At 42.3% G+C, this 21,234-nt stretch overlaps 1 protein-coding gene across 1 annotated transcript in view; it reads right to left on the reverse strand.

Moving 5' to 3' along the window:
* LOC146860159 (uncharacterized) overlaps positions 1-21,234 on the reverse strand; it is a 330,246-nt gene that overhangs the window by 115,696 nt on the left and 193,316 nt on the right. The window contains exons 15-19 of the mRNA XM_085646318.1: positions 19,527-19,646; positions 14,582-14,657; positions 7,037-7,168; positions 2,129-2,260; positions 649-772 (exon numbers count right to left, since the gene is read on the reverse strand). Of these exons, the coding sequence (XP_085502444.1) occupies positions 649-772; positions 2,129-2,260; positions 7,037-7,168; positions 14,582-14,657; positions 19,527-19,646 (584 nt within the window). The remainder of the gene's footprint in view (positions 1-648; positions 773-2,128; positions 2,261-7,036; positions 7,169-14,581; positions 14,658-19,526; positions 19,647-21,234) is intronic.

A 21,234-nucleotide genomic window follows, 5' to 3' on the forward strand; every position in this document is an offset into this window, starting at 1 on the left:
TAATCATGATGTGTTCGCTGTACCACCTTTGTTAATGAAAGTTATATTTTGGGTCACAAATGCTTGGAAGTCACTACTAGACTCTGACGGAGCATAGGTCAAAAGAGTAGTGCGCAAATCCTGGGCAGGTCTCGATTTAGACGTGTAATTTTTAGTACATCATATAAATATGCAATAGTATAATTCATTTTTCTTCGAAATTTTATAGTTGATGAATGTGAATTAATTTAACATGAATGTAATTTATTTATATGGTTTCATATATGAAGCGTAACTAAATGGAATAACATTTTTAAAACGAATTACAGAGTATGGCTCTCTGTGATTTAAGTATTCTGATGCTTAGTGAAAAAATCACATTGCCTGAGAAATGTATCACATTGCATGATGAAGATATTGGATTGTCTGATCAAAGTATCAATTTGTTGATTAAGGCCTTCTACAGTCTGATGAATGTATTAAATTGCCCACAGAAGATATGTCATGGCCTGCAGATATCTCTTTGGTTGATGAAGAAAGAACTATTGGGAAGTGAGTGTGAATGTCAAATTACCCAGCAGGCCAGGACAGTAAAATAAGGGCCAAGCAACTGAAGAGTGGAGAAGGTGTAGCACACACAACACCAACCACAAAGAAACATGCACTAACCCCATCTCAGATATTTCGTCATCCTCTTCTTTCACTTCCTGCTCTTCACTTCCTGTGGCCACTTCCTCCTGCATCGAAGGCCCTCCACAGTGATAGCTAATAGTTTCAAGCAAACTGTGGAAGACTGTGGAAAGTAAAGATGAAAACACATGTAACATTATTTTCATTTTTGGCGTGTGACTTCATGTCCTTCAATTAGCAACAGTATAACACACATAAATAGTTCACTATACGAGTGCATAACTGAAACAACGTATTGTAAGAAACCACCAGGAGCTACATAACAAGAATAACATCACAAAGAGAGTAGGCACACAATGCAGGTCAGGTAGAATTGACTGTGCTCAGCTCATTGTGTGATTGCACTGTTTTGGGTCGGAGGTTCTTATCAGCAACATTGAGAGAGTCAGGCTATGTCTATTGCTGTTAAACTTCTATTTTACACAACTCAAAAGTCTTCTAGATTCAGATCAGAGTGGATGCCCTCACAGTACCAACCAAACACCCCGACCAAACCTTCACTGCCCAAACCACTCCAGAGAAGCAAATTCCAAAATATAGGTCACGAAATCCGTCAGAAGGCAACTACTAAACCACAAATTAATTACATTGATCTAACGCTTCCTTAAAAAAACCTCAAACCACTTATACTGTAATTGACTTATAATACTGAACAATCAATAATGGAGTTTAAGCCCTACTCTAAGCCACTTGGTCACAAGCATATTGATTAAATTACTCGGTAAAAAGTTCCTTCTCTGCTGGTGGGGTCTCGTACTGTCCCAGACCGAGGGCAGGGCCAAGGCTCGAAATGACCCAGGTGTCCACAATGAAATAATCCAATGAGCAGATAATGTCCCAGCAGAAATATCGACCGGCAGATATAGCGTGACCATAACATGGACTCCAAAATACTGTTATCGTGGAGGTGATATTAAATCCGCGCCTACCCTGATCCTATTCTGGAAGCTGATATTATAGTGGAGATGCAAATGCACTTCTATATTTCGACCACAATATTGTAACACACAACCAATGCAGCATTACTGCACACGAGTCAGTGGGACACAGGCCCCTCCACTGACTACCCACCCTTTAAAGGTAGAGCGCCAGGTCATTGGAACTGTGCATATTTTTGTTTAAATCTTTTTTATAAACACTTCATTTACCTGAACTCCAAAACAAATGAGGAGCGTTGTGATTTGTACCCGTTGTGTTGCTCATATATTTACAAATCAAAAAATATGCCAAGACTTAAAAAAAAAAAAAAGTAATATGAGGTAGATGGGCAAAAAATAAACATTGTGACTTGAAGTTTGGACACCACTGCCATAGATGCTGTGTGGGACTTTATATTCTTCTATCAACACCTGCTTTCACTAGATTTCAAAGGTTATCTAGGGCTCAAAACAGAACATGAACTATACTTTTATTTATAGCCTGCCCAGGATGCATGCTTAGACTGTCCTCAAATCTGTACCTTCTGTAGCATTCTGCAACAGCTCCAGGCTTTTGGCGAGTTGTGCCTTGTGAGCTTCACCTGGTACATTTATTTCTCCATCCTTCTTGAGGATCCAGCTACCCTCCAGGAGCTGAGCGAGAGAGTGGAGGTCTGCAGCACACACAGGGTATAGAGGGAACAGCAGTCAGATAGTCACACACCTGATCTCACAGGTTAGCCCAGGTCGCCTGCACTCAGTAACTACGACAACATAGTAATAGGTACATCAACACACAGCATAGATGATAAAGGAAACGCAAAAGCGCCGGGCTTGGACTCCAAGGAGACCACAAGAATTGGATAATATGTGCTAATTCAAATAATGTATTCATTCCCCTTCTATTCAACATATAGTTTGTGGCTACCGAGAAGAGCTTATTGGGTTCATACTTCTTAAGACTGCATTGGTAGAGAGGCCACTACAACAAATGGAGCCTTTTATTGTGCCTCTGCCTTCCGACATCCTTTTTTCTGAGCTACGGGAGTGACTGCCAGACCTCCATCTGTGGGGCGCTGTATGGGGGAACGATAGAAGAGGTGCACCGTCATGTGCAAGCCAGCTGCAAACTGACAATTCCACAGCCACCTGTGGCTAGCAGTGGCTGCCATGTCTGTACACTGGGCTAATGAGTGGTTGAAATAAGACCCCATGTAAAGCAAAGACATCTGGGGGGCTCAAGCACCCAGTAGACGCAACCTAACATATTATACACAGAGGAATGACTCTAGAGTCAAGGAAAGGTAACAGATAATGGAGAGTATGCGGTGCTAGAGCAGGCACACAAAAGGGTCCGAAATATGGGACTGTCAGAACCCCTTTCAGAGGGCCACGAGGCACACAGAGGTTACTGGGCCCAACTACAGTGGTTGCAGCCTTTTACTCCTGGATGTCCGGGGCCCGACCTACTATCGATCCTGAGCAACTGGGCCAAGTACCTCTTCTGCACTTGGCTCTCAGTGGTAGCTATGGATGAGCAGTCAAAGGCTCCCTTGGTGGAGGGGGATAGAAGGGTGAGTGTAAATACAGGTTAGTGAACATTGACTCATAACTCAAAGCGCACTCAGTAATGTCAATAAATCAATGTCCAGGCAAATACCTCCTTTTATAATAAAAAAGGACTTTATTTCTAACTGTACACTTTCAAAGAAGTATCATGACATTCATAAACAATAACACAATGCCCTTGAGGGCAGGGCTCTAGTGTTTATCTGGCAAATCCAGTCTCACCCTCTTCCTCGTCTGGGTAATGCCCAATTCACTGGTAACAGCATCCAGGGAATGTTACCCAAGTGTCCACTCTGACTCTTAGGAAATAATCAAAATTGCCTATGATTCATCAGCATCGTAAGCAGCGAGTTCACCGGGGCCCATATCAAGACTTACCTTTTACATGCCCAGCAGCACGGAAGCGGTCAACATTTCAGCAGGTGCCCTGACTGCGGGAACTTGCAATGCTCCAGTCCTGCTAGGTCGAGTCAGGCTGCACACTGGACACATGGTAGCACCCGGCCGGCTGGCTCTCTTCTGAGTGGCATGGCCGGCTTCAACAACAATTGGAGGTGCTCCAGGCTTCCGTTGGCCTGGAAGTTCAGCTTTTCCCCACAGAGGGGAAAGAATTGATCTTTGCACACCTGACCGGGGCCCAGTAATGGAGCCCCGGAAGTCCTCTAAACATCCTCCGGAGTCCATGGGGCAGGTCAGTGGCAGGTCTCGGTGCTCAATTCCGACCCACAGGTTGCAGCTTCAGTTTTCCTGGGCAAAGGCCCAAACTAGGCAATACTTGGTACCAGCAGCGCCTCTTGACATATGGGGTTGCTGCTGTACAGACTAGCAAGGCATCAACCTCTCCTGTACAGCCACATAAACCACAGGGGCGCCTCCTGGCATACGGGGTCACCGCCAAGGTGCACACAGGCCTTGGTGCCTTGTCGGCACAGCCACTTCTACGGTGGCTCTTTCTGGCATATTGGATCATAGTAATGAGGCTGTACTGGCTTCACGCTCCCCACACAGCAATCGATCCATGGCTTAGTCCTAGGCAGCCCTCTCCCGGCATATGGGGTAGGGGGCACTGATTCAATTCTGCACATGGGAACAACCAGTTCAGTGCACAGCCATTTCCTAACACCTCACAACGGGAGTCCTTTCAGCAGGGTTCCCCACTGGGCCTCATTCACCCAAACAATCTTCTCTTCCTCACAGGACACACTGGTCTTGACAAGCATGCAGTCACTGGTGTTCCAAGCTCCAGGGCAGGTGGTCTTGGTTTCCCTGGATGATGCCCCCTAACCAAACAGGGAGACTAGCAGGCCTTGGCCCCCAATGCTGGTAACAGACTAAAGTCTTGCAGCACTTCCTCTCCTCACACAGCCCATGTGGCTGCTTGGCATATGGCAAATTTTGGGGTCTTAACCTCACCCTTCTCATTGTCTATTTCCAGACACCAAACGCAATTTCAGGTTTGGGTCTTCGAAGTTTAATTTTGGGGTTCAGCTTCTTTTGAAGGGTACACTTTTCTCTCTCTTCTTTCTCTTGAAAGATTGTCTGTCACAGCAGGACTCATTCCTGGCACACATGCATCCATGGTAGAATCACCATTCCTGAGCTGTGCTGCACTTTACAACTAATTGCTGTAGGCCAAGGGTGAGTTATGCACACAGCAGCAGAACTTTAAACAAGTGAGTGAGCCTGTAGGCCTCACTCCAGTGACACAGGGTGAAAAGGACCTGTTCACTCCTACTTATCTCTACATGGTATGCTACCATCACTGCGCTCATGCTGCGTAGCTCCTGGTAATGGCAGTAGCCTTCCACCACTATGAGAGTACTGCCTTGGACGCCCCTCATGGACCAACAAGACTGCAATCCGTGAGACAGGCCTATGTCTTGAAGCATATGTGCGATTCATGTTTGCCTATGACATAAAAAAATCATCATTAGGGATCCAGACAACAGTACAGTTTGGCACTCAGGGCACAAGCCCTTTAATATGCAGAGGACTTTTCTGTCCCAACAGTCACCATCTCTGCTAGACAGGATGCGCTACATGGGGCTATCTGGAGTTTGAGACGCCCACAAATAAATACATTCCTTGGTAGTTGGGGCTACGAAGCCTGAGTCGAGTTTGCTATGACTCTGTTGGTTTTTCTTGCCGTCCTCATTTTATTAAGAGAAGGTTTTAACTTGTACATTTTTGAATCAGGAACTTTAAAATATATAGTGACTGATACACAACGAAAGTAGTAAAACTGAACCCTTAGAAGCACTCCTATGAATGGATGCATATTTACTACGTTTTGGAATTCACAAACATTGGCAGTAGTGCGTTTGGAAACATGCGCCACTCTCAGCTTTCCAGGCATATTACTGGCAATGTCATGTAGCATTTTGGTTGTGTGAGATTTTTTCATTTTTCTATTTCCGAAATGCAAATTGTACAAATCACACATTTTGCCATTGTGAAATGTTGATTTACAGTTGTATCTGTTCTTCTTTTCAGGGAAAATATTTTTCTGCATGGAGAAATCTCTTCCTCTGCACCCTACAACCCACCTAAGACGCAGAGTTACTCCAGCACTTTGCTGGAGCAAACCTCTAATAATGTCTAAGGTGGGAAAGGGTGAGAAAGAAATTTGAGAATGCACACAAGCTTACAATTTGGTGGGCAGTCACAAACTCTCAAGTCAAATCATGGTTAATCCTTCCATTCTACACTCCTTGCACAGGGTATTGTACTGCATAAATACATGTAGTTGTGATACACAATTGTGCAGTCGTAAACACTGGGTATCTTTGGTGGATACTTGATGGAAATCCACTTTCAGTCACTCGCTTTATCCCCTGTGCCTGTAGGACGCTAGCGCGGGGACACTTCCGTTGGAAGTAGCTGTCGCGCTTTATAAATATTAATAATAATAATAATAATAATAAGTATGTCTTTTGGAATTGGGGCCACAATGTCAATATATTTTGAGCTGTAGGATCACAATGTAAATATAAATGGCTCTCTTTTCTGTTTTTTTGGGGGGGGGGGAAGGTGGAGAGTTAAATAGAACAACATGTCAAAGTAACACATCAACTCAACTGATATTGTCTTACTTAATATTGCAGAGGTCTAAACGCAGACCTGAAAAATGTTTTACTCCTAGTTATTTATTGCTCTAAGTGCAGGGCACTAGTCTGACCCTCTCCTTGAAGGATTGGGTTATCCCACCAACAAAATCTGAAACAAATTTGGGAGTGAACTATTCATTTAAAGGCAGAATTTCCAGAAATACTTATTGGATACAAAACATGTGTCTATAACAAAAAAATCTGAAAACTTCACCTACAGGTTTTCCGACATCTCATGAGTGTTGTACCCCTTGATCATCTCAGTGATCTCACCACTCCACTCTGCCACCTACTTTTCTTTTAGTTGGTGAGATTGGAGATTCACACCCTTTGAATTTCACTCATTTAGCTACTCCCTTCTAGGTCACCATACACCTAGCATCTCTGGGTATGTACTCCTAAATTAATGGTGTTTTAAATGTCTCAAAAATGTAAACTTAAGGGAAAACACCCCAAAATTAGGTAAAACTTTCAAAGAATCTCATGCACGCCAAGGTTTACACCCATTAATACATAGCAAGGCCTGCTAAGGACTTAGAAGGTGAGCGTGGCCTCCATAGGCATATGACACGCCTACTTTGCGTGGCTTGGGCATGGTCTATCCCTATTTGTCAGTAACTTTATGGGTCTAGAGGACTGCTTAACTACTCTGGATTACATTTTATCTTTATTATTATTTGTCATAGTTCAGTGGCTCTGTGGAGCATTTTGAATACCTTCATTGCGAAGTACAGTCTTTTCCTTCTTGTACACTGGGATCTAGTGGGCTCTTACCTTGGGCCAGCAGGCCCTTCTTGACACTTTCGACCAAGGTCCTGATGCCGTGGTGTAGCCTGTGGATATCATCATCCAATGCAGTGTCCGCTCTCCCAGCTCCTGGAGTGAGTTGTGGGCTCATTGGAGATCCTGCAAATATTAGAGACCCAGAACAAATTTTCCCTCTATACACATGCACAAGAAACATACATTCCAATAACATTCGAAAGGATCTTACAAGCTTAAGGTACTTCATTGCTGATTTCCACTGTGCAGGCCGGGTTAAAGTTTAAGCATGTTTAGATACATTACATCTAATGAACCAACTCAGCATTATTTTTCAGGGCTGTAATGCAGCTGCTGGTTAAATTACAGGGTTGGTGTTGTCTGTATATTACCAGAGGAAAGCGTTTCAGACCTAGCATCAGCTGCATAGATTCTGCCTTGCAGCAACCTATTATTAAAACTGTTATGATAATATGCTTGTCCTTTGCACGGAGTATTGTAAACCAACATGTTTTTATTGCTGACGGTGGATTACTAGGACGCTGATGTGTTGAACTAGAAGGCATACACTTTTCTGTCCAAGGCACAGCCACTGTATGTACATCTTCAATCAGCATAGGCAAGCACCTACTGTAAATGAAAGATTTACAGAGGTATGTGCTCAGTCTACCGAATAGACAACCCCGTCTCAAACCAGATTCTTCCAGAACATGTGGCAATGCCTAGGTACACTCAAAGTTCATTATAAAGTCTTACGCAAGACTTTGGCCAAACGCCCATACCAACAACGCACATTACTTACACTGCCAGGGGATTGGAAATCTTGTAACGATCTGCAAAGGGCATGGAAGAACACCACGAACAGAAATTACACTACGGTGAAAAGTATATGCCAAGTGTGGAACTGGGCACCAAGCACAAGGTCTGTGCCTGCTCCCTTCGGGGAATGACAGAGTTTAGAAGTGGAGTCTAATATTTGCTGCTATTTGACATGTAAAATGCACTACACTTCCCATGATTTTAGATTCTGGGATGCTGGAAAAATTGATGATAACCTATCTGTGCTTTTAGTAGATATCACCTCTTTCCAATCACGCCCTGACCCATTGTCTTCCCAAACCAACACAACCGTTGGTGGTCATTTATTCTGTGCAAGTGCAGGTTCAAATTCTGACCCCTTTGTTTTATGTCCATTATTGTGACTGATCCCCCCCCCCCCCACCCCATTGTGGCTTGCAATTTCCTAAACAATATTGGTGATCTTTCTTTTTGTCTCATTCTAGATCCATGCATTGGAATCTGGTGCCTGGGCCTCTTGTACTCTTTCTGTGCAGTGTCCGCCGCCAGAGGCTGTGCAGTTTTCATCTTCCGTATTGCAGAATCTGTACAGCAAGTTTAAAGGTGTCTTCCTCATGGTTAAATCTTAGAAGAACCCCGGTGGCCATATGGGATTTAATTTCAGAACCTGCCTGCATTTTCCCACTGTCTGCTTTGCAGTTTCAAAGACAGCCCCTTTTCCTTAAATCCACTTTCAGCTCTCGGGTTGAAGGGTGTTTTAATGTTCCTCATACTTATATAATATAATTTATGTAGCACCTTTATTCCAGTAAAGGCTACCTAAGCCATACAATGCCTGAAGTCTTATGCTCACCTTCAGCATCTCAATAAATATTTACTTTTCTTAATTATTAACTTACTGCCTGCATGAAAGACACAGATGATAGCCATGGGATCTCTCAGGCCATAAAGTTATAAATGCATTGCCTTAATGTAGGGTTCCTGTAGTTCAGGACCATAGTATGGTAGACAGTAATGAGGTCACTGAGTGGGCCAAATAAATCAACTATAAGTACTACCACACTTTGTAATACTAAAATTTGAGGTAGCACAAAACTTTTACATTAAAATAATGAGTTTACATCAGTGAACTGTAGCTGTCTTATGTTGAAAGTGCTTGGGATTAGCCAGTAGCCTATTGAGCAAACCATGGGAGGAAGACTTGAGTTTTGGGGTCTTCATTGAGTAAGACGGGTGGTAGGTTATGCATGCAGGCTGTCTAGTACACTCACTTGCTCATTTTTGCACTAACTGGAACACTCAAAATACACCTCATATCCAAACCAATCTCGACATACACGTGCTACAGTAACTTTGATACCACACACCCCATAATTCACTCATCATAATCACATAATTATAACAACTTAGGTAATAATACGTAATTCTTATAGAAAGAGTCCACTAAAACCCAAAAGGAGTCCAAGCAGTTCAGTTTTTATTGTAGTACTCGTTGACGAATTCTGAAGGATATTTCAATACTTCCTGGAGTAGTTTTACTTGCTCGTTTTTCCAAGCATTTATCTTCAATTTTTATTCAATCAGATTTTCTATCAGATTCCTTAATACTATGTCCTTCGTAATCTCTTCGAACAAAGCACATTTTTCATCAGCCACAATATGATTAGATACAGTGATCCTCTTCTGATGACATACCTTATCATTGGCAATAACACTCAGACACTGGGAGGGGAAATGTAGAAACTTTGTTTCGAGAGCCTTCCTCGAGTTAAAACGTCACATTTGCAGTAGACACTCTCCTAGTATGGCCTGCTCAGACACAATCTTGTTTTGGATTTCTTTTGTAGTCTGTGCATGAAATATGTGACCATTACATTAAGTGCGATGTCCTGTGTGTGATGTCACTGGGAATTGTGGCGACAGTTCAAGGAGTGCTGAGACGTGGACAGGATACTGATAACATTTCTTTACTCTCATAGGTTCCTCAATGTTAAACAACTTTATGGTTGTAGGTGGATCTTCATGGTCAACTACAACACATTTGGTTGACACCACTGTCCAATCTTGCCCTCCTCTAACCTCCAAATCGTGTCCCTCCATAACTATCCCATTTGTCCTTTCAAAATGCCCATTTTTTATATGATGATATTATGAAGATGCCATAGTTACAATCCAATTAAAACCAGATTATTTCTTTTAAATGTAATTGTCCCCAACATCAGAGTGTAATATGATGGGATAGCCCTGCCATTGGAACATGTTCTTCCTGAATTTGAATATCTGAGCGTAGTTCTATCCTCAGTTACACATGCCTGAAACTATTTGGAGTAATGATACACTATCACCACCAGAACATATTACAGTTTGCTATCTGAAATGTGGAAAGGTCAACAAATATTTAATCCCACATATCCCCATGGCAAATACGGCTTTGCAGGCAGGTCATGGATGGTGCTGTGATCATTTGTACCTCATCGCTCGTAACACACTCTATGCTGTTTCTGATCTTTCTCACTACAACCCTGTCAAAGCCATCAAAAGTCTGCCCAAATAATCTACTTAGTCATTGACATGCCAAGTTGACACTCATTGCAATAATTATCAAAAGGAGCAATTAACCAGTTGTTTCACTACTTCAGTGTTTATAGACATATCCCCCTCACTATACCAACGATGGCATGTCTGTCCATTCACCCAAGAGAGTAACATAGGGTAGATGTGGGATTCTTGACTAATTCCGAGCTTGATTATGGGAATTATTTATACCTTGGAGACTCTGGGCCTGATTTAGATTTCGGCGGATAGGTTACTCCGTCACAACAGTGACGATATCCTGTCCGCCAAAATATAAATTCTATACAATATAATGGGAATTATATTACGGTGGATGAGATATCTTGCACCATTGTGATGGAGTAACCCACCCGCTGAAATTCAAATCAGGCCCTCTGTCTACTAAATCTAGAGATTGGAGAGCATGGAAAAACAGGCATCACAACATTTCCCATATAGAAAATTTATAACAACCCTCCTTTCTTAAAATAATTGAACTGACTACCAGATAGGATTAATGTTTTTTAAAACATCAATTCTGAATTTCAAATGTGTTCAAGGAATTGTTCCCTTGTATGTGAAAGCATATATTCCAAACACTTTGGTATTTCCTGAGGCCTACTAACTGAGGCTTCCAAAGGAAAATAGGTTAAAGGGTTTCAGTTCAGGTACCCTCCCTCCAAAACAATGGAGCAATAATAGACGTGGATGCTTTCAAATTCAGGAACACTTTCAAATTCCTACCTCTTTACCTAAATACACCGGTTTTTAAGACACTTTATCAGAATGAGTACTAATTTTTTATAAACCAATATAATTTTATTTTGGAATATTCCTTCTTTCTTAGGTGTTGATGTCAAGAGTCAATTTAGCTCACAGTGAACTTCTCAAACATTCTTAAATTCAAATATCGTCCAGAACAACTACTTCCCCCTTGATCACACAGAAACTGTTTGAATGTACAAATTCTTCTTACTCTGGCAATTCTTTCCTAATCTAATTCAATTATCACTTTCCTCTACTCACTTCAGCATGAAATAATGCACCATCATCAACCACCAAGACTTAGGCAGATAGCAATTATACAGAGCTTAGTTATTTTTTATATTTTGCCATTATGTTCATTCTCAACCTTGGCAGTCAATTGTCCTATTATTTGCACTAGGCACAATATTGAACAGAAGAATGAACTTGCAACTTATTGCCTTTTCCTTCAGACACAAATGTATACTGTGTTTGATATGTCATTATGAAATATATGGTATCCAACACAAAAATCCACCACAATTCCTTTCTTTAACATCAGATTCATTCAAATCTTCCTTCTTCAACCCACACAGTTCTTTGCATACTTTTTTCAGGTATGTGGTCATTTATTTAAAGCAGGAACACACAAAAGATATCAACAGCAAGAGTTACCTTTTATTGAACGAACCCTATATAATGCACAGTTGCACCTTTGTGTCCCCTTTGAGAGTCCACTATTAACTTCACGATAGAAAAACTGTAAGTAATACCGGATACATTCATCTGTAGAGGCAATGCCTGTGATAAAAAACATGAATGCAACACCACCAACAGTAAGCTTGTCGTCTGAACCCATCATGTTCCTGTTTGAGATTACGCGTCCCAAACCAAGCTCTCGGTTCCTCTTCCATTATTAAAGTTAATACTTTTAGACTAAGCCACAAAATCAGCACATTTATGTTTGCAAATCTAAAATCCAACCTTCAACACTTCCATCTTCTGTTAACCCTTTCACTGTGTTGGTACATTTCTTTCCAAATTCCTTCCGTAGTTTCACACTATACAGTTTTTTGTCTACAGCTCCTGCAAGCTGCTTTGACCCGCAAAACATTGGTTGGAGTTAGATAGCTGAGACCCACTACCACGGCATTGGCATAAAAACCAAACCATGGGTTCCGGAGCAGCATGCTACTTGCCATAAAGTGCTTCAATGCATCATCATGGGTAAGCACTGTAAACATACAGAAACAATAGAATAAAATAGAATACAATACAATACAAAAAATAAACCTCCTGGCCTACACTAAGTGTAATACGATAACAGTTGGCGCTCAGGCATTTAATTGTAACTCATACAGGCTGCAAAATCATTTCCTTATACCGCTCAACACTTTTGCACTCATATAAGATAAAACTGGCATGGGTCATGTCCATCAATTGCCCAGTAGATCATAAGCAATACCACATTGAGCGACCTGCCGAGCTGCTCCAATCTTCTTCTTACTAAAAAACATAATCTGTACGCCGGTTTCTCACAACATGATAGCTGCAACTCTGTGGTCATCACGCACGACATGGAAACACTTCCAACACATGGTAAGAACAAAGACAAAATACTTCAAACCATATACCTTAAATGGTGTACCATGCAACCCATGTAGGCAAGCGTTCCAGTGCCCCACAGAGGGGTAGTAAGAACTGTATAAATATTACAATTCGATACAGTTCGATACAATATGCTTTCTTCATTCTTCTCTTCCTTTTTGTCAGCTAGAGGCAGACCATACCCAAGTTGTCTATGTGATAGGTCTCATTTACTTCCTGGTTCTCTTTATCATTAACTCGAGACTGTTTGACCACACAAATGATTATGCTACAAGTTATTACAGCTTGGATCCACATACTGCTCTCACATTATAGTTATAATGTCCTACCACTGTCTCAGTTTCATTGTGGGTCCTCCGGGGCAAGCTGAAACAAGGAAGGAAGTTGTGAAATGGTGTGTACATAGGGCTTGTGACATTCAATAGTGACCAGTACTTCCCAAGTACAGATAATGTGTACACGTCAGGTTCTGACACAGGTGATCTTCAACAGAACAGACAGGACAGGTAGCAGGAGTGACAAACACACACACACACCTACCCCTGACACTTCATGCCATGCATGCAAGTATAGTTGTGCATTGGGTAGTAACAGTACATGTTTCTCCCAGTGAATGGGGCAGAAGGCACAAAGAGACAAGGCACAGCCTGCAAAAGAGCAGTGCAAGCGCCCACACAGAACAGGTACAACATGGGGAACCTCAGTGAAACTCCCCTCACACACAGAGCAGGTACAGCATGTGCTGCAGCAGGTCAAGCCACCTTCACACACCACTGTAGGATTAGCCCTCCCTATGCTTCCACCCTGTCGCCACAGGGGCATACTCCGAGTACTCACTCGCCACATGCATACATTGCAGTGATCCGAAGCTGCTGTGCCGAATCAGACTTCTTTGAGTAAGTAGCATGGTCTGTGATGGGGAAAGTCTACCTCCCGCCAATTTCCTGCCCCTGCTCAGCCCTGGTACTAAGAGTGTAGACTGACTCAATCAACAATCTGCTCTGCTCATCACCTGTGCCTGGAACTACAGGTAAGTGCCAACCTCCCGACAGCATGTCTGCCAATACCAGTCCACCTCGCATCATCAGTTCCCCGGTCAACCCATCACTGCAGTGACACGCTAGTGATCCATCTGAAGCGGTACACTTTCATCCTTCTTGGAGCAAGTAAAACAGATTATTTCCCCATAAAGAGCGTGTGTAGTTAATCTTAGGCGTCAGATCTGCAGCTAAGCAGGGAGGCAGCAGGAGTGATATTGGGGTGAGGCTAAGCCGGAGGGAATAGGAGCAGGAAGGCAGTAGATGTCAGGGTAGTGGAAAGGGAGAGAGGGGTAACAGTTAGGGGAGGTCCCATAAGTGCTTGAGGATGGCTCTTTTCCCTATCAACTGTCTCTATAAATTAGACATCACGCGCAGCCGCCCCCTAATCGATGCAGCTACCTGGGTTTGCACGCGCTGCAAGAGAGTAAAATAGAGGGAGGGAGTGCCAGTGCCTCCTAAGGATTGTGGGAGCACATGGGAACCAGGGATAGAACAGTAGCCCTCCACAAGATGCACTAGGCTTTGCCGCTTGCACATATCCAGTGCTCTAGCACTTGCCTAGCGAAGTGTGTCGTGCACTGGCCTTTCAATTCTCAAGACCCCATAAGTGCTTTATGAGCCCCCCAGCAGCTTTGGCCCAGGTTGGAATGTGTTCTCTTTCTCTTTCGTATTCTTAAATTGGATTTAGAGTTGTGGATTCTGGTATTCCAGCTGCAATGATTTATCCTACTTACATGCAAACTAACCATCTCTTTTGCTTGTATTAAAAACACAATTATTCATATGAAGAGTAGTCGGTAAGACTCAAACAAACCTGATCTTGATGGTCCGCCGATGCTCTGACTCTGAGATGTTGGAGATTCCTTAATGGAGACGTCAGGTGCAGGTGACTGAAATGTTAGATTTTATTTTACTATCTCATTCATATTTTATACTAGCTGTTGGCAGAATGTTTTTTCATTTCCATTTCAAAATTGCAAACATTTAAGAATACCTCTGTATAATGCAGTTTTATTAAGTCTTTTTTTTTTTACTATTCAATAAGATTGTTGTCACTCTTTGCTCAACAAGCCCCAGTTCTCTAAAGTACCCCAGAAAGTACTCCACAATGTAGCCCATAAACCTCAGAGAGCGAGATCTGCTCTGGGGAATGAGGTACATCAGTAACTTGCTATGGAGATTCGCCACTGCCATACTGAAAAGACCAGTAGTGACAACACCGCTGGCTTCTCTGTGCAAATGACTGTCGGGAATTTAAAACGTGCAGGTGTCCTCCGGTGATTTGTGGAAATTATGTACCTTCTGGAGATTAAAAAACCCACAAAAAACAGTTACAAATCTAAGGAATTGATAGATTTTAATGCATATTCCTAATGCTAAACTAGCAGATTTTCCACCGTTGGAATGCCTGCTGGTTTACGGCTGCAAATGCGCCTTAACTATTTTTAATTTATTTCAGGAATTGTTTTTCACTGAGGAGAAACCCACTCTCTTGAAGCCCTTGAAAGATGAGTAGTTTGGTTCTAAATAGCAACCATGTAAACACTTAGCCCAGCATTTTCTGGCACTAACTTTAGGTGTTAAAACAATAAGGAGGTTTGTGAATAACTATGGCTGTTCAATGTATTTTTCAATGGCCAACTAGTAGGATCTTAGTGGGCAAAGCCCATCTTTCCGACCCTGTCCCTCATCCTAGTATTGCAGATAATCTGCTGCACTGGCCAGCTGATCGCATATACGTCCGCAGATCCCAACTGTGAATCAGGATCCTGGAATTTGTGGTCATACATTTTTGCACACCTACTTTCAACTTAATTTCTTCAAAACGTTTGTTAATCGGGTCCAGCAAGATAAGTCGCTCCCAAGCTTGAAGGCTCTTTTGTGTAATGTGAAAATGCCCTACAGGAGTCAGATGTTAGAATAGTGCCGTGTAGGCTTTCTTCATCAGGAAGGTAATTGTAATGAAGCTCTACTCATGGTGCGATCACCTACTATTACAAGAGTAAAGCATCTTTACTGATTGCTTTCTTCTGTAATTCTGGATATCAGCCACATATGGCACCTGGTGGAGTTGCTGCCAATAAGTTGATCTTTCAGCACTAAGAAGTGTTCATTCCTACGAGAAAGGCTTAAATTGGTGGAAACTAATATAGCAAAAGCAAAGGAGCAGTATGTATATCAAGCAGATGTCAAGAGGTGAACAGTAGCATTTCCAAGAGGAAGGCTGGTTTCTTTATTCTAAACAGAAATACCATTACGATGGGCTATAAAAGGTCATTGTAGTAGTTCGGTCCATTCCCAGTACATTGCATGATCAAGCCAGAAGCATTTCCAAGCAATCTTGCTTCTTCAATGCAGATCTATCCTTAGTCCTTTTAATCAGCATAGGTGCCACCTACGTTAGAACCCCAACCCTTAACGTCGCATCAGTAAGAAGTAGATAAACCCTTGTCTCTGCAAGCCTTTACATTTTCCTGTAGCTCTTTAATCCTTACCCTCAACTTGGAGTTTGCATATCAGATCCTGGGTGATAAGCAATGCCCAATCCGAAACTAGGGCTTGCAAAAAGGGCTGTGGGTAAGGGCTGGATTGTGCTGTTGTGGGCATAGGAAGATACGATCAGATCCATTCCTATTGCACCTGTGAGCTTTGGATTTCTTGGTCCATTTTAAGATGCTCCTTAAATTAAGTACCAAGAACATGCCCAAAGGTGATGACTGCTTCTGAAAATGGGAAATCAGGAGTGTGGGAATTCCTGGTCTTTGAGCAACTGACAGAAAAAATAGATGTGAATGAACCAAAAGACGTTTATCGTTGTTATACCAACAATGAGAAAAGGGCTAGTGGCAAACGTCCCTTTTGTCGCATAGTGCCAAGATAGGAACAGATAAAACAGGAAGTGAAAAGAAACCACAATCCTAATTGGAAGTCTTTAGTCCTGGGTGTTAAGTTTACAGTGGGAGCCTCAATTGGACCCGGGAGCTATACGTTGGCGGAATACATCGACCTAGAAGGACATCTTCTTTACAACATATGAGGTCTGTCAAGAGAACTCACCACTTCAAAACTAATTCTCAGTTGAAATGGCCGCCTTGTGGGTTTTGTCTAAATATTGATATTCAAGTCTGTCTCTCTAATATGGAAAAAATAAAGGGCCAGAATGCAACACATCAGAAACATGCATGTATCCGAGAAGTAATAGTGGTTTACATCCATGTTCGATAAGGTATGATGTGAGGAGGACCTGGGAGGACTACAGAATGGGAGCTTTTTTCTCGTGAATGCCAAATTACAATTCATTTTTGTTTTTAAGCGTTCCTGTGGGTCTAGAAGGGCAATCCAGGAACGGGTACATAATTACTTAAATGAATGAACAATTAATGAAATAATGAAATGTTGATTTCCACTGAAAGGTGTGGTTGTCAACTGATTACGTCTATGAGGCAAACAGAACTAAACTTACAAAGGATTGGGTGGTACCTAAAGTGTCAGGAAGGATGGCACAAATTACAGACAATGTTGCAGTTGGATTTGTTAATACTCTTAAAACACTAGCGTAAATCGACGTGGGTACACTTCAACACTCAGGCACCAATTCTGAGAAAGATTGATGCTTTTATTTATTGTGCAACAAAGGAAAATCTCGACAAGAAATGCTGTTTAAAGCAAAAGAACAACAGTATATAGGACGTTCAGGTAGTAGATAAAGGGTATTTTTTTAGAGAAGATGTTTGTGAGTGGACAATAAACAGACTAAGCAAATACCAATAATCAAATTAAACAAAATGGTAAATATATATATATGCGCAAACAACAAATGAAGTTTCCGCACTTCCCCAAACTGACAGGCGAACAGAGACGACACGAATCCTCCAGGTATAGGCACTGATGTAATTTATTTAAAGAGCTGAAATCTGACGCGCTTCGGACGGGAATGTATATCACAGATATATAAAAATTTTACATTAAAGGATATTAGGGAGCCAAAAAAATGTAGGGGTTAGTGAATGAGAATTAGTTAAAGCCAGTTTCATGGTTTAGGGGGTGAGATGCTAAGTCCCTTTTGAGCGTAGTTTGGCTGGGCGTCTATTCCATAGGTAAGGTCTGAGCTGGGATGAGCAGAATCACAAGGAACGCTAAGGGGGTTTTGGTCAATTGGGTGAAGGTTCCACAAGGATGCATGTATGTTGCCATCATGCATGAGAGGCAGGTGGCTTTAAATACGAGATAAAGTCGTTTGAATTAAGACATTTTTGCTGATAAGCAGCTACTTTGGTAATGATAGTATGATGCATGAGTGTGCCTCAGAATGCGCACAAATTTGAAATTTCTCATGTAAGGAACAAGTAGTAAGGGAGGCTAACAAGGAGGCTATTGTTGCAGTCTAACTTGCTCTAGAGAAATGTGGCGAGTAGCACTTCAAACTCTTGGAAGTGTATATAAGGATGGGTTTTGAAGACAATGAGAATCACACAGCCGCTGGGTTATCTTTGATGGTGTGCTACATCTATACATGGATGCAAGAGGTTTGAGAGCTGGTATTAACCACCAAAGCCTCCATTTGTAGAGTTAACATTTATTTTCTATGAACCCTGTTGTGTATGGTTCTTTATGCGCTGAGATGCCTAGGGCAGACTATGAAAAATGAGGGATTCATTTAGAGCCTGGTGGGTGATCTGCTGGTTTGCCAGGGGTACGGAGGCCACAGTCTATTTAGAGATGCCCTCTTGCCTGAATAGGATCTTTGTGCTTTATATGGAGCCATGATGGTATTGCAAGTTTGTTAAGCAGGTTCCAATGTTTAAAGTTCCAACAAACTCCTGGACTACATGTTTTTTCTAAGCCAAGATCAAATGGTCCTGCGGTGCAGGGAGTTTTCTACCTGTGCCACCAATCATATTTTCTCTGCCTGTACCTGTCATCTCATGGTCGATATGGTCAGGGTAAATGAAAAGCTTCAGCCACAATAGGTCACGGCAACCTAGCAGCCCTTTGGGGGACTGGCTGTCAGGTCAGTGATTTACAGTGATGGATGCAGTGGAGACTCCACTGGTGTAAACCTAGAGCTTCTCCAACTTTAAGTAGAGTAGGGGAGCCACAGGTTTGGCGTGCCAAAGACACCATCAAATAGACCCTGGTAAGTGCTCCGCAGGTCTACCAGGGGGTGGAGGCAGCAGAGAACCGTCTGTCCTATTTAGAGATGCTCCTGCCTTGCAGAGATCTCATCACTGTGAGGAGTACTGTTCATAAATATTAATAAATTGACACATGTAACGCGACATGAATTGTACACAACATGACATATGGGAGCGTCCAATAGTGGTAGGTAGTACAAGGGTTATCAGGCTTCAGATGTTTCTTTCCACTGAGAGATGTTGAATGGAACATACTTTCTACAAACATTTATAAGACATTTACCCTCTCGTGTTTTAGGAACACATAAAAACCATTTTTGTATTGGATTTGTTTTGAGCTTTTCAGATGCTGTACCTTTGATAATGAACACTACCCTCTCACATCCACCTGAAATTTCATAAGTGAATCAAAAAAGGGTTTTTCTCATTTTGCTACTGATGTTACTGTTTTTTAATTATTCAGACAATGTAGGTAACCAAGTATGTTTTACTGTTCTCTGTCTTTGCATTCGTGAGTGTGATACCCACCCCTGTGTCACACTGATAAATAACTGAAACATATAAAGTACAACACTCAAAGGGTTCTTTGGTAATGGAGCAAAAAACCTTGTGCCCAAATATTACCATTTGTTGGCGTTCACTGGTCAGTCTCTGCAGCTCAGTCAGAGCGAAGGCCGCCTTCCTCTCGGACACCGCCTGGTCCTTTGCCGCCTGCTGGATCTGCAGGAGCATCTCCCGCCTCTCCTAAAATTAAAACAATGGACTTAAGACTTTGGGACAGTAGTGGGGTGACAAAAGAAGCATGAGAAATTGCCATTGTACTCTAGCAAGTCTTTAGCAAGCAAATGAATTGACAACTCTGGAAGAATTAAGCCAGGCTTTGCTGTGTGATCGAGGGTGGAGGACAAGGAAAGCCTTGTCCAAAACATTTCTGTTTTTTAAGGTGTAGTTTTCCCCTGCTGTTACATTCAACTAAAATGAATACCTTCCAGTGTAGTGGACAAAGTACATATTCAGAATGTTATTGGTCATAACTAACATTGAACAAGAATTTGGATGTCTTTCTTTTCCATTGGCCACCCATAGCCTCTCTGTGGAACAACTGACATAGAATTGGCACCAACATGAACACCACTGGACTTGGCCTGCAGGGGGATCTTGACAGAAGACATGAAGGTTAAGATGTTTTCTTGCCTCTTGAGCCTCGCACCTTTCCTTTCAGCATTCTCATAGTAATGAAATACTGCTGATGGCTGGAGGTGCTTGAATCCTCTGAGGTTGGAACTGCCCACTCGCTCACTGGTGAATGCTGAAATGGGCATCTTCTCTGGAAGATAAGGTGTTACTGGAAAGGGATGAAGAAATAATGTCACCTCAATGATATATGTCCCCGCCTAGTGATTCAGTGTTAAAATATTGATAACGCATGGTGTTCATCCTTCTCCATGAGATGAGGTTTCCTACTTGTGGCTTCCGTTTCAGAGTGCAGGTGGAAGCCGTTTCTTTGGGTATTCTTTCTATGCCACACTCTAGCGCTCCTCTTTCTGACTTCCGTATGTTAAGAAGCATCCCTGCCCTATACATATACTTTTGTGCAGGCAGGGCCAGTATCTGCATTTATGCTTCTGCACTGGCACTCAGCCGGCACGCTTGTGTCTTTTTCATGAAGGCTCAGTGGCATGTGTCATTAAGGGCATTAGGATTTTGGCTACTGGCATCTGTGGCAGCGATGGGGATGTGAATGCCCTAACTCAAGATGGTGACCATTTCCTGGGTGTAATTCTTTGTCCCACAGGATGCTGCATTTTGTCCATTTTAACACAGAAGTGCATCTTGCTTTTCCTATCACGTGTACCCCCGGCTCTCCATTAGGGGGCAGCCTTGGAGTTGTAGCTCATAGCATTGCAGTGTCCAGGTTGCTCATCTTTCCTCCAGTGTCTTCATCGCAATCTGTTTTTTTGTAGTCCAGTCCTATTTCTCTATGCTAGACGATCCAGCTCCAATTCATGTACTCTAGTGACCAGCCTGAAAAGCAAGTTCCGTTTACAAGGCTTAAGCCTTATCCATACAAGACTAAAACGAATTTTCCAATTTTGCTATTCCTTTGAAGCTTGAAGTCCACACTTGTATTGAGATTCCATTCCAGAAATCACAAGCTTGAAGATGCAAAGGGACTACACAGGTCACTCCTACGCCCAGGAAAGAACAGGATTGGCTCTTCTGAGTGCGAGACACACATTTGTTTTTTCACTGGGCCTAGTTTTGAAACATTCTGCAATATCCTATGTACTATTTTGCGTTTTGAGGAGGGGTCTTCCCTTCACAATATACT

The sequence above is a fragment of the Triturus cristatus genome, chromosome 3_1 (genome assembly GCF_964204655.1).
Source record: "Triturus cristatus chromosome 3_1, aTriCri1.1, whole genome shotgun sequence".
Classification (NCBI taxonomy): domain Eukaryota; kingdom Metazoa; phylum Chordata; class Amphibia; order Caudata; family Salamandridae; genus Triturus; species Triturus cristatus.